Source organism: Ambystoma mexicanum, chromosome 5q, assembly GCF_040938575.1.
Source record: "Ambystoma mexicanum isolate Mex_15411 chromosome 5q, UKY_AmexF1_1, whole genome shotgun sequence".
In the NCBI taxonomy this organism is placed as follows: Eukaryota; Metazoa; Chordata; class Amphibia; order Caudata; family Ambystomatidae; genus Ambystoma; species Ambystoma mexicanum.
In genome coordinates, this window is record NC_090933.1 from 634,965,891 (window position 1) to 634,979,033 (window position 13,143).

The 13,143-nt window shown below is 48.6% G+C and overlaps 1 protein-coding gene across 2 annotated transcripts in view; it reads left to right on the forward strand.

The window, feature by feature from the left end:
- Window positions 1–13,143, forward strand: part of CHD7 (chromodomain helicase DNA binding protein 7) — a 1,412,705-nt gene that overhangs the window by 1,262,419 nt on the left and 137,143 nt on the right. For both annotated transcript variants that reach the window (XM_069621097.1, XM_069621098.1), the window contains exon 33: window positions 7,640–7,867. In XM_069621097.1, coding sequence (XP_069477198.1) covers window positions 7,640–7,867 — 228 coding nt within the window. The remainder of the gene's footprint in view (window positions 1–7,639; window positions 7,868–13,143) is intronic.

Genomic DNA, 13,143 nt, shown 5'->3' on the forward strand with positions numbered 1-13,143 from the left:
TGGGGATAGATATATATCACACCGTGGGGGAGGAGCATAGGTGTAATACAGAGGTGGCAATCCAAAAAATTGAGAAATGCATGCGGTTTTGGGCGAAGCTGCCTTTGGCGATGATGGGGCGGGGGGCGATGCTAAAGATGGTGGTCCTGCCGAGGCTCCTACATTACTTTGGAAATATTCCGTATCTGATTCCTAAAGGGTTTTTTGCCAAACTGAATAGCATGTGTAGGGACTTTGTGGCATGGCACGCGAAACAGAGTGGCGTTATGGAAGCTCCAGAACTTCCATGACAAAGGGGGAATAAAGCTGCCCAATTACGAGGCGTACTATGTGGCGAGCCAGTTGCAATATGTTGCCAAATAGCTATCTGATGAAGAGACCTCCGAATTCAGGCTGTTTGGGCGGGACTGTGCACCCTTTTATTTGAAAGAAGTTATGTGGGCACCCAGGGCGGAGATGGTGGGGCGCCCTAAAATGATGCTGCTGGGGTGGAAGGTGTGGCGCAGGGCATGCCAATTGATGGGGAACCCGTCCCCATGCTCGCCGCAGATGCCTTTGGTGGTATTGACAGGGGCTGACGCTCAGCTGCAGCTGATACTCCGGTCCCACTGGGAGCTGGCTGGGGTGGCAACGATGGGGGATATTTGGCAGGGGGGCTCTTGTGTTACCTTTGAGGGGCTGCGGGAGGAGGCTGGGTTGCACGAAGGCCAGTACATCACGTACCACAGAATGGTACAGAGGATTAAGAGAATGTGGCCCGAAACTGTGTTGGAGGAAGAACTGGACGCCCCCATAGATGTTATATATGATATAGCTGAGTGGGGCCATGAGGTCTCCAGACTGTACGAGATGTCTAAACTGGGGAAGGAGGTCACGCAGCTGAGATTGGACTGGGAAACGGAGGTTGGGGCACAAATGGGAGATGGGATGTGGGAACGGGTGCAAAGGTATCATAAGAAGGTGTCTAGAAACGCGAGACAAACAGATACAGCTTTACATAACGCACAGGGTTTATATGACGCCTTGGAGGATATCGAGGTTCGAGAATGCAGGTCGGCAAGCATTCCCCAAGTGTGACGAAGAGAACACATGCATGGTGCATATGTTTTGGTCTTGCCCGATCATAGAGAGGTTCTGGAGGGGTGTAAAAGAGAAACTAGAAGGAAGAGGGGTCAAGATCGTAGTGGACACGGTATGGGCCTGCCTGCTCGGGGGTTCCCCAGACCACAGAAACTCAGGCATGTAAGGTAGCAGGCCTGCTCAGGGCAGAGGTTAACCAGCTCTATCCATACATCAACTGGCTTATTCGAGCTGAGTCTCCAGAGGTAGTACATCACACGGCTTCAGCACTCATGCACATGCTATACGATCTGGGGTTCTCTATCAACCTCAAGAAGTCACACTTACTTCCCACCCAGTCCTTAATATTCCTGGGACTGATCTGGGACACTAGGACAGAGGACCTTTCCCTCGGCAGACAAGATCACAGCAATCAAGAAAGCCACACATAATTTTTGCAGCAGACCAGCGACTTCAGCATGGTTGTACCAGGACCTGCTCGGAATAATGATGGCTTGTCTCCTGGCTGTGCCTCACACAAGACTCAAAATGAGGAGGCTGTAGCTGCTTTTCTCTCTCTGCTTTTTTTGCCTCTGGGGATTGGGAGACTAGCTCTCATGTAGCCCTAGTCGTCAGCATACCACAGCACCTACACCCTCAACCTGGAGTGGTGGAGTACAGAGACCAACCTGGTACCGAGCAGAACGTTCAGGCAGCCCTCGACGGAGATCACCATTACCCCGGACTCGTCCCCAGAGGGATGTGGGGGGGGAGCTACGCTGGACAACCACAGTGTCCATGCAATCTGGCCACAGCAGGAACAGGTGGAACACATCAACTGGCTCGAGATGATGGCCATCTGGCTTGCCCTCAAATTGTTCCTCCCGATTGTCAACAGCAAGTCTGTCTTCATCTAGACAGACAGCGCCACTTGCATGGCGCGTTCTGTCTAGCCTTAACAAGCAAGGAGGTACCAGGTCCCCACCTCTCTGCAACCTCTCAATCGACATTTGGCACTGGGCACTGTTGAACAGCATTTATTTGTCGGCAGTCCATCTTCTGGGGAATCCAACCTAGAAGTGCACAGGCTCAACAGGCTGGGGATCAACAACTATGAGTGGCAGCTGAATGAAGAGGTCCTGAGCGGGGATCGTCCACAGGTGGGGGTCACCCTCAGGTAGACCTATTGTGACCGTGAGCAACAGGAGATGCCATCAGTTCGCGTCATGGCTGGGGCAAGGCAGAGGATCGGTGGGGGATATATTGCAGATTACGTGGAACAATATGAATACATACACCCCCCCCCCCCACTCTGCTGATTCACAGGGTGATCAGAAAGGTCAGGGAGTCACGGGGCCTTTGGCTCATCCCGATAGCCCCCTGGTGGCTGGCAAGACCTTGGTTCTCTGAACTTCTCCGACTGGTGGATGAGCCCCTGGTATGCCTCCCGTTGGGACCAGCCCACTTACTGTCCCAGTAGGTGGGGCACAGTGGTTCACCCAGCTCCGCAGAAGTTGGCCATGGCAGCTTGGTTCCTGAACAGATCACTCTGAAGCATTTGCACTTGTCAAAGGACAACCTGGCTATCATACAAGGGGCGAGAAGCGACTCCACAATACAAGAGCAAGTGGATGAGGTTCTGTCACTGGGCCAAGACCAACAAGATTGACCCCCCTCACTGGGCAATGTGCTAGCCTTCTTGGTGCATCTGGCTCACTCAGGTATGCACCTGCCATATGTATCTGGCATCCATAGGGGCATAGCAGAGCTCCGGAGATTACATTTTCTCCTCCTCCAAGCCGGTGATTAAAAGGCATTTGGCAGGTCTGGCCAGGTTATATGCTCCTGTCAAACGTCCACACCACCCGGTATGGGACCTTAACGTGGTGCTGGGCGCCCTGGCACACAAGCCTTTCTAGCATGTGGCGCCAGCAGACATCAGGATGGTTACTATCAAGACGGCCCTACTGGTTGGCCTTACTTCAGCATGCCGGATCAGCAAAAATCAGGCCCTGGTGGCTTCAGAGCCATAAACATTTCACTGGGACAAAGAGGTGCTCAGGACACGGTGCCTTTCCTCCTTCCACATTAACAAGGAATTAGTACTCCCAACATTCTTTGCAGATTCAAAGGATGAGGCTCAAAAGATATTGCACAGTCTGGATGTCAGGCGTACTCTAAGATTTTACCTGGACAGGGCGAAGAGCTTCTGTAAATCGGATGCCTTGTTCATCACTTTTGGCGGGTCAAAAAAAGGCCTCCAAGGCTTCCAAAGCAAGGTGGATGGTGATGGCCATCAAGGAGCCGTACGAGTGGCTGCACAGGCCTTTGCTAGCAAACATGCACACCCAAGCCATCAGAGCCAAGGCCACGGCTGTGGCTTTCCAAAGACACGTCCCATGGCAGCCATCGGTAAAGCGGCTACTTGGGCTTCCCCATCAGCCTTTTGCAAGCACTACTGCTTGGATTCCAGCACAAGGTCGGAAGCAGCATTTGGTCAGGCAGTTCTGAAGAACCTGTATTCTTAGAGGGGCAACTCTCCTCCGCAGGGCTGCATTCAGTTGTAATTGCCCATACAGTAGGAAGTAAAGGGAACGGGACGTAGGAATAATTATAAGTTACCCACCTTAGTGACTAAAGTATTCCTAGTCCATGGTTTCCGTTCCTCCATATGTCCCACCATCCTCCCCCCCCGTAATAAACCTGTGTCATTAGGAAATTGTAATATTGTTAATGATGTGTTATTTATATAGCGCCTTAATCCAAATCCTTTACAGAGCACATATTTACATACAATATCACCCAACCGAAATTGGTACTCATTTATCGACCTCGGAAGGATGAAAGGCTGAGTTGGCCTTGCCGGAATTCGAACCTGCGACCTGCAGATCACGCTCAGATCACAGCAGCGAGCGCTCAACCTGCTATGCTATGTTACCGGCTTGTTAACGGGTCAAAGGAGGCACTGGTGGGCAGAGTCAGGGGAGCGCATGCTCCAAGGGCTGCGCCCCGTGCGTATCTAAATTTAAAGGGAAGACAATTTGTTCTCGTGAAAAAGGTTCAGTTTCCTGTCCCTAACGAGGGAAGCCTATACAGTATGAAGGCAAGGGGACTATGGACTGAAAAGTAAGTTAGTCACTATGGTGAGTAACTTATAATGTATTTGTTATCCTTGGCTCGGACAGGCTTGACGCATTGTTCGATCAGGGTGCACTTAGCTGCAATTTCCACATACAACAGTTATGCAGGCATACAATCCCTGTGATCCCACCGGCTAGCGAAGGAGTTCTTGCGTGGGCTGTTCAGGCCTCTTCCACTCTTTCGTTGCCCAGCTCCAGCGTGGGAACTGAATGTGCTGCTGTCATCCATCAAGCCTCTCTCCTGGAAGACTGCCTTCTTGCTGGCCATAAAATCAGCGAAGAGGGTAGGTGAAATACAGGCATTTTCTTGCAAACCGCCTTATTTGATATTCCACAAGGAGAAGGCTATCCTTCGTACTAACCCAATGTTTATGACTAAGGTGCCGTACTCCCATCTGAATCAACCAGTGGGTTTTAACAGTGTTTTTCAGTATGCAGACATCTCCAGCTGAGCAGGCATACATACGCTGAATATGGTATGTGCCCTGAAGTAGTATGTGGCCCATACTAAGTCACTCCGTCTCATGGACTAATTGTTGGTCTTTTTTGGCCCCACTGGACCAGGGAAGGCTTTGTCGAAGTCTTCCCTTTCAAGGTGGATTGTGGCCTGCGTTTCCTTCTGCCATCAACAGGCGGGCATGCCCCTCCCGGGCTGGCCCCGGGCTCTCTCTACCACTGCCTTCCTCTCCAGGATCCTTCTGTCTGACATGTGCTGTGCAGCTACCTGGAGTTTGGTGCATACATTCACCAAGTTCTACTGTGGCGAAAGAGACTCGGCAGAGGGATCTAGAGTTGGCCAGTCGGTTCTGACAACTATTTGTGAGTGTAGTAAGTCTCCAGTGGTAGGTTCTGCTCGGAGCGTGCCTCCACCCATATGTATTGTTTTTTTAATACTGCTTTGTAATCTATTCACAGCATGTGAATCCTTGAAGGATCCAATGCTGAAGAAGGAATGAGTTACCTGTAACTCCATATCTCCAGAATTGTTATCTTTCATATATTCACATGCGACCCTCCACCCTACCCCGCATGGCTCATCTTTTGGCGTTTACTGCCACTCGCTTGCGCACACCAAATCTGAAGATGCCCGACAGCGGAGGAGTTAAGGGATATGTTGCTATTGGCAGTATGACCCAAAAATGACTGTACTAGAGCACAAAAGTGACAAGTTTCAGTTCTAAGTTTAAACTGCTCTGTTACTGAGGATTCCCAGCCTGATGACAGGGAATTTTCACAACATGTGAATCTATGAAAGATACCAATACTGGAGTTCCAGTTAAGTAACTTATTCCTTTTGGTATTTTTTCTCTCTGCCTCTCCCTCCCAAGGTAGGGAAATGATTCCATTGGCTGGACCGGGTCTAGACCCATCAAGTTCTAAGTCGCTCGTACTAGAGAGGATGGGAAAGATGCCCAGCTTTTCGTAAGTTACGCTAGGGCTTGTGCTGGCAGGGCTGTCGCCAAACAGACCCTGTCAAATTGGATCATTATCTGCATCTCCGAATGCTATGATCTGTCTGGCAGAGATGTGTCTGACGGGCCCAGGGCTCATTCTACCAAAGGAGTGGCTGCCACCTCTGCCCTGGAGGGAAGTCCTGGTCCTGGACATCTGCCAGGCAGCAACTTGGGCTTCTCTGCGCACGTTCGCAAAGTAATACTGCTTGATTCCCTTTGCAGGAATGGATGCCCGTTTTGGTAGCAGTCCTCAAGAGTTTTCTGGTCTAGGTGGTGTACTTGCCTCCTCCCTCCTTTCATATTTACGTACTGGGTTGGGATATTATAAGTGAGGAATACTTGGGCGTAAGGGACACAATAGAAGAACAAATTACTTGCCACTCTGTTATGTTCTTTCTGATGGATGTTCCTCCCATGGATACCCCATCTCCCCAGATATCTGCCCCTCTGTGTAGATAGTACACCTTTCTTCTGCTGTCCCTCAGTGTCAGAATGCTAGGCGACAAGGGTGGAACGGAGGTCATAGGCGCAGTTTTCTCAATATGCACTAGCCCCACGCCATGTCCTTTGCATGGTGTTTGGGTTTTTGAGGTGTCTCGCGAAGCCGTGCTGCGCCCCCTGGCAGCGGAAAGGTTTCGGAAGAACATCTTAGCTGGGCTATAGATAGCTAAGGAATCCATGGGAGGAACATTAATCTGAAAGAACATTACTGAAAGGTAAGGAATTTGCTATTCTAAAAGCCATATTAAAGACTAATGCGGACAGTAGTTGTTTAACACAAAACAGGTTGTCTCAAAAGAGGAAAGATGTTCTCAAGAATTTATTTTAGTGGTTATATGAACACATTTTACTTACATTCACTGTGCCGAAAATAACATGTTTTTTTCAAAAGTAGTCAATTAAGAATCTTCATAATTCTTATTTCATAGAAAAAAGTTAATTCACAGAGCAATCGGCAGTTTCATAAGGCGATGCCCCCACAAAATGTCATGTGCCATTCCATCGTGTTTCAAGTTGTAAAAACTCTTCTTCATGGATAGTCCTCTTCATAAAGCAAAAAGTATAGCCCTCATCGGGCAGTAAATGCGGATGCTACACTAGTATTTCAAGTGGCAAACTTGTGTTAGTGAAAGTGACAACATAACATTCATAAAATTACCAATCTTCATCTAACCTCCAAATAAAGCTGTCCCAAGTCTCTAATATACCACACCAAGTGATAGTCCAAAATACGAAAGGTATATACAGCATAATTATTATAGAGCTTCATTATTCACCAAAGTCAACATGCAATAAACAAACTGTGTTAAAGCACATATAGTGATACTCACTAATTACTACTATTGTCCATCTCTACTATCAAAAAATCTGCAATCCCAATTACCAGTGTTCTAATTACTAAATAAACAAAAGAATCCAACAGCGCCTGAGAAAAATCAAATGAACCATGACGTCTCTAGAGAGTTGGACAAAGCTACAAGTGCCACGCTATAATCATTATGACCAGCTACGAAATCGTGGGATCCAACAGGAGTTAGTGATGGTATATTAGTCAGAATGGGCAGTATATTGAATATATCATCAAATTAAGCTTTTAAAGTTTGCCTTACTGCTTTCGACATTGATGGTTGTATGAAGAGGGAAAGTTAATTCATTAGTAGCCCCGAAGTTCATAATGCTGAACCTTATTAATGGTAACATTATGTGAAAGGTATATTTTGGAAATAATAGGCAGCCTATCGTATTCGATCTTGAGTACCACAGCTTTTGGATAGCAAAGGCAGATTTGTTCACTTATAAACTTGCAAATGAACCTCACAAAGTATGTCAAACTACAAACTGCCCTTCTTGAAAATGCCTACATCTATTGATGCATTGCATTTTATAGAAGTCTAGCCAAGATAAACTGCTTAAATATGCTGTGCTAGGTCTTTACAGAAATTATTGCTCGCATTAATCTGTCATTGTTTACTTTACTTTCTGCAGGATCGACTAGTAATCAACCGATTAGATAACATATGTGAAGCTGTGTTGAAAGGAAAATGGCCAGTAAAGATACGGCAGCTGTTCGATTTCCAGGGGCTCATACCCGGATATACACCAACTGTGATGGACAGCCCCCTACAGAAAAGAAGTTTTGCAGAACTCTCTATGGTTGGCCAAAGCAGCTTCAGTGGCAGTGAAGATATTGTTGCCTCTCCTCAGTTACTAAAGGCATGTTATATCCAACAAGCTGCTTCATTATTTTATGCATTGTTGCTTTCAGGGCCATTCATCCCTGCATTATGTCTAGTATCTATATTTGGTGGTATAATAGGCGAGGCTTTCTGCTTTTGAGTATTCATCCATAGAACTAATTTCTGTAGCATCAGATCTTCTTTGCTTACATGGCCTGAATAGCACCAAGCTCCCCACTGCTAACAGTTATTTGAAATCTCGGTTCATTCAGAAAATGTTTGCCTTTCAGTATGTGGAATAAAGCGAAGGAGGATTGAAGTATGGGTATCAAAACTGCTGGTCAGTTTCCATATATATGTCATCACAGTGAAAACCCTGGAAATGTAGCCTTTTAGTACTACTGTTGTGTGAGGGGATGTCTTATTTGGTATTGTGAATACCTTCTCTTTGTGCGTTTCTGGGGCTTGTGGATCTGCTTACATGCTATGCATAGCCCTCCAGTCTAGTGGTTGGCTCATAGTAGTACTTATTGTTTCAAATTTGAAAAAAGGGTACCGATGGGGGTGTTCCCCAAACACTACGCCTATCCTATGTGTACTGAGACCAGTCCTTCACATGCTCAGATTGGTTTTCTCCCCTGAACATATTGTCTGTCACTGTGAGTACCTTGAATTGTATACTGTTCCTCTGTAGGACGTTTTGATGGTTGCATGTGATTCTAAGCTGATATAATCCACAGCCTATTACTGAATAAAGTCACTAGCATACCAGTCTCTCGAAAAGGAGTGCAAGCAATTTGCAAACAAATTCCAAGGTATCTGCTGGGCAAACAAATATTAGTGGGTAAAGTCTGAAACTACTAGGCATGATGGCAACCTGCATCTGCTTTGTTCCATGTGCACCTAGACATGCACTCAATCCAGCAGTGGCTCACACGTCAGTGGTCCGTTGGGTCGATGTCCACCGCAATCTGATTTTGAGGACCCTGGTGAACTTGATGTGGCTCCTGTTTTTTCTGGAGACAGTCAATTGGAGTAGTTAAGGCAAACCCTTCATGACGCCAGTGGGTTGGACACTTCTCCGGAAGTGGAATTTGGTAGGCCTGAGCCTGCGGCTCATGCTGAGTCTTCATACAGGAGGCTCATGGCTAGGGTCTCGGAGTATCTGGGATGGTTCAGTCCTCCTGAAGATTTTGGACAGGATGATCTAACAGACATCTTAGATCAAGGTCCATTTTATGACCTGGTGTTGCCGTTTCATCTCACCTTACGGAAGAGGGTGGCAGCTGCTTGGCAGTCCCCAGAATCTCTTCCGGCTGTTAAGAAATCTTTGACAAAGAAGTACCGCCTTTCCGTTAGCGACACCAGCTATTTATCCACTCCAGAGAGTTTGGTGGTTCAGGTGGCTACGCCCACCTCGAGGCAGGCAGCGTACCCTACCATCCCTCCTAATAGGGACGACAAGCGCTTTGACGGTTGGGCTCGGAGGGTATTTTCTGCTGGGAGCATGGCCTTGAAATCGGCCAAATCCACTTGTGCCTTGGCAAGGTTCTCTCACACTCTGTGGAACTGTTTCTTTAGCGGCTGAGCATATTCCTGAGGGGGAAGAAAGGGATGGGTTCCTTGCTCTCGTGCAAGACAGCAAGGATGCCATGTGCAAATCCCTTCAGTCGGGTTTGGATACGGCCGACAGTGTAAGCCGATCCATGGCTGCGAGCACCGTTATATGCAGATTTGCATGGTTGCGAAAGTCTGGTTTTGCTCCGGATGTGCAGGCACGTCTTCTCAACATGCCCTTTGATGGCGCACATTTGTTTGGCAGCAAGGCTGACGAGGGCCTTGAGAGGTTGCAGACCTCGAAAGCTGCGGCTAAATCTTTAAGCGCAGCTGTGCGTCAACCTCAGCCTTTTCGTCCTAGGGGACAGCAATGGAGGGGAGGTTCTTTTCGTTAATACTCCTCCTTTGGTAGAATGAGAGGGGCCGCTAGTCTAAGGGGCCAGCGAAAAAGTACCCATGGTGGTGGTCGGGGAAATCGTGGTGCCAAAGCCGCTCAGGCAGCTGCCTCTTTGCCTTCAGGCACTGCCGCGGCTTCCAAACAGTCATGAGGCCCGGGAGGATAGCTCAGCGGCAACGTGTTTGCCTTTGAAGCAAGATGACGTGGAGCAGCGCAGGTTCGATCCCCTGGTCCGCGCTTAGAAACCTCTGGGTATTAAGCGCGTTATAAATAACCTATCATATCATGTCCCATGGTTCGCCGGTTGGGGGCAGACTGTCTCAGCATCTCGAAGAATGGCGGCCCATTACTTCAGATCCGTGGGTTCTGGATACCATAGCCGACAGCTACTGCTTTCCCTTGCTTCAGTGGCCTCACGACAATCCACCGGGGAAACTATCTTTTAAAGTTTCCGGACCTGCTCCTTGCGCAGGAAATCTTAACCCTGCTGGAGAAAGGAGCTATAGAACTGGTGCCTGCAGCGGAGAGGTACAAGGGTTGGTATTCCCCTTATTTTTTTATCCCGAAGAAATACAGGGGATTGAGACCCATCATGGACTTAAGTTGGTTGAACAAACTTCTCAGGAAGGACAAGTTCAAGATGGTAACTCTTTCTCAAGTCCTCCTGGACCTTATACTTTAGGATTGGTTGGTGTCGCTGGACCTACAGGATGCTTATTTTCATGTGTCTATTCATCCCAAGCACAGAAAGTACCTGAGATTTGCGGCTGGGGACTCGCACTTTCAGTTTTGGGTCCTGACGTTCAGATTGACCTACGCCCTGAGGGTCTTCACCAAGCTACTGGTGGTGGTGGCAGCGTACCTCAGGCGAGGGGTGGGGGAGATTCACGTCTACCCCTACCTGGACGACTGGCTGATCCGGGCACGGGCTCCCGAGCAAGCAGTGGATCCTCTCTCACCTGCCGCACCCTCCACAGGCTGGGCTTCTCCCTGAATGTCAAGAAGTCGCATCTAACAACTTCCCAACAGCTCCAGTACATCGGGGCTGTGTTAGACACGTCCTTGGGAGAAGTGTTCGCCTTCCAAGGTAAGGGCTCATCACATTGTGCAGGTGGTGGACAAGTTTCAACATGCCCAGAGTCTCCCGGTTTTCGAATTCTTAAGGTTGCTCGGCCTCAAGGCATCCTGCATTTTTCTGGTGCCAGAGGCCAGGCTGCCGATGAGATCCCTGCAATGGGTCCTCAAGATGCAGTGGTCGCAGTTCTCCGGCAAGATGTCCGATCCCGTTCAGATTCTACTCTCGGTCTCCCAGGATCTTCTGTGGTAGGCCAACGAAGGGAACCTGATGAGGGGGGGAACCGTTTTGTTAACTGTGGCCAGAGGTGACTGTAGTGATGGATGCTTCCCTCACAGGATGGGGTGCTCATGCCAAAGTGTTGACCGGCAGCGGTCGTTGGTCTCCGCTGGAGTCCAAACTCCACATCAATCTGTTAGAGCTGAGGGCCATCTGGCTAGCCCTGAAGGCTTTTTTGCCGTCTGTACGGGGGAATAGTGTACTTATCATGGTGGACAATACAGTGGCCATGCATTACCTCAACACAAAAGGGGTGGGCAGGGTATGGTTACTCCCGTTGTGCAGAGAGGCAATGCCGCTCTGGTTCTGGGCCATCCAGCAGGGAATTTTGATCTCGGAAGTTCATCTGGCCGGAGACGAAAATGCAGCGGCAGACGCTCTGGCAGGCGGAGCGCGATCTCTCTTGAGTGGGAGTTCATTGAGGAAGTCCTTCAGGAGATCGTTGCCTTTTGGGGAACCCCGCAAGTGGATCTCTTCACCACCAGTGTCAACCGGAAGTGCAAGAGATTCTGCTCAAGGGAATTTCCTCCAAGAGGAGCCTTAGGAGACACGTTCATAGTAGATTGGTCATTCCCACTGCTGTACGCGTTTCCTCCAGTCCCTGTCATTCCTCAAGTGTTGCAGAGATTACGGAAATTTGGTTCCTACGTGATCCTCATTGCGCCGGATTGGGCCAGGAGAGCGTGGTACCCGGACTTTCTAGAAATGTCCATCTGCCCCCCCCCCGCCGTCTTCCCTACCGAGAGGATCTGCTCTCTCGCAAGAGGGGGATCAGGTTCTCCATCCAGAGGTCAAGACTTTTAACCTTCACGCTTGGTATCTGAAAGGTTGAGGTATAAGGTTTGGGACCTCCCGGATGACCTGATGGAGGTGTTGCTTTCAGCCAGCGGCCTGCAAAAAAATCCCTGTGCCGTTGTAGTTGGCGTAAGTTATGCGACTGGTGCAGAGATCACAATGTTGATAATTTTCAGTGCTCCATTCCTATGGTTTTGTCTTACTTTCTTTGGCCCACGGGGCCTTCAAGTGGGTACCATTAAGGGTTACCTGGCGCGACGTTTATCTTAAAGCGCTTGTTTGAAGAATGTTCTTATTTTAAGATTCCTTTGATTGGCTAATTTCTTAAAGGACTGACCAATGTGTTCCTGCCGTCCCCTTTTCCAGGTGCCGTTTTGGGATTTGAATTTGGTTTTGAAACGTCTCATGGTTGCTCCATTTGAACCTTTGCACACTTGTCCTTTGAGATTACGGTCCTTCAAGACTGTGTTCTTGGTTGCGGTTACTTCCGCTCTGAGTGAGTGAATTACAGGCACTATCCTCTAAGCCGCCCTTTACTGTGTTTTACGAGTACAGGGTTGTACTGCGGGTATGTCCCTCCTTTCCACCTAAGGTAGTATCTGAATTTCATTTGAGTCAGGAGGTGGTTCTTCCATCTTTCTACCTTCCTCCTCATCCTGGTAAGGGAGAGGAGCCACTACATCGGTTGGATTCTAGGAGAGCTGTGAGCTTCTACATTTCTAGGATGGCCAGGGTCAGAGTGGACTATCAATGCTTTGTAGGATATGCTGGACACCAATTGGGCCAGGCTGTTACCAAACAGACCTCGTCCAGGTTGATTATCCTCACCATTACGGAGTGTTACCGATTGGCGGGTAAGGACCCTCCTGAAGGGCTGCAAGCTCATTCCACTAGGGGAGTAGCTACTTCCACCGCTCTCCAGCAGGGTGTTCCTCGCTCCATACCTTTGTTAAACATTAGCCCCTGGAAAAGATCTATGGTCAGGATATGGCCTTTGGGAAGGCGGTTCTTTATTCCGCAATCTGATTGGGTACTCTAAATTCTTTTCCCTCCTCCATTTACATTTACTGCTTTGGGAGTCTGTCAAAGATTTGGGATACGTTGGACACAATTCATTCGAAGAACAAGTTACTTACAACTGGTAACGTTCTTTCGACTGGATGTTCCTTCAACATATTCCACATCGCCCTCCCAGCCTGCCCCTCTGGAG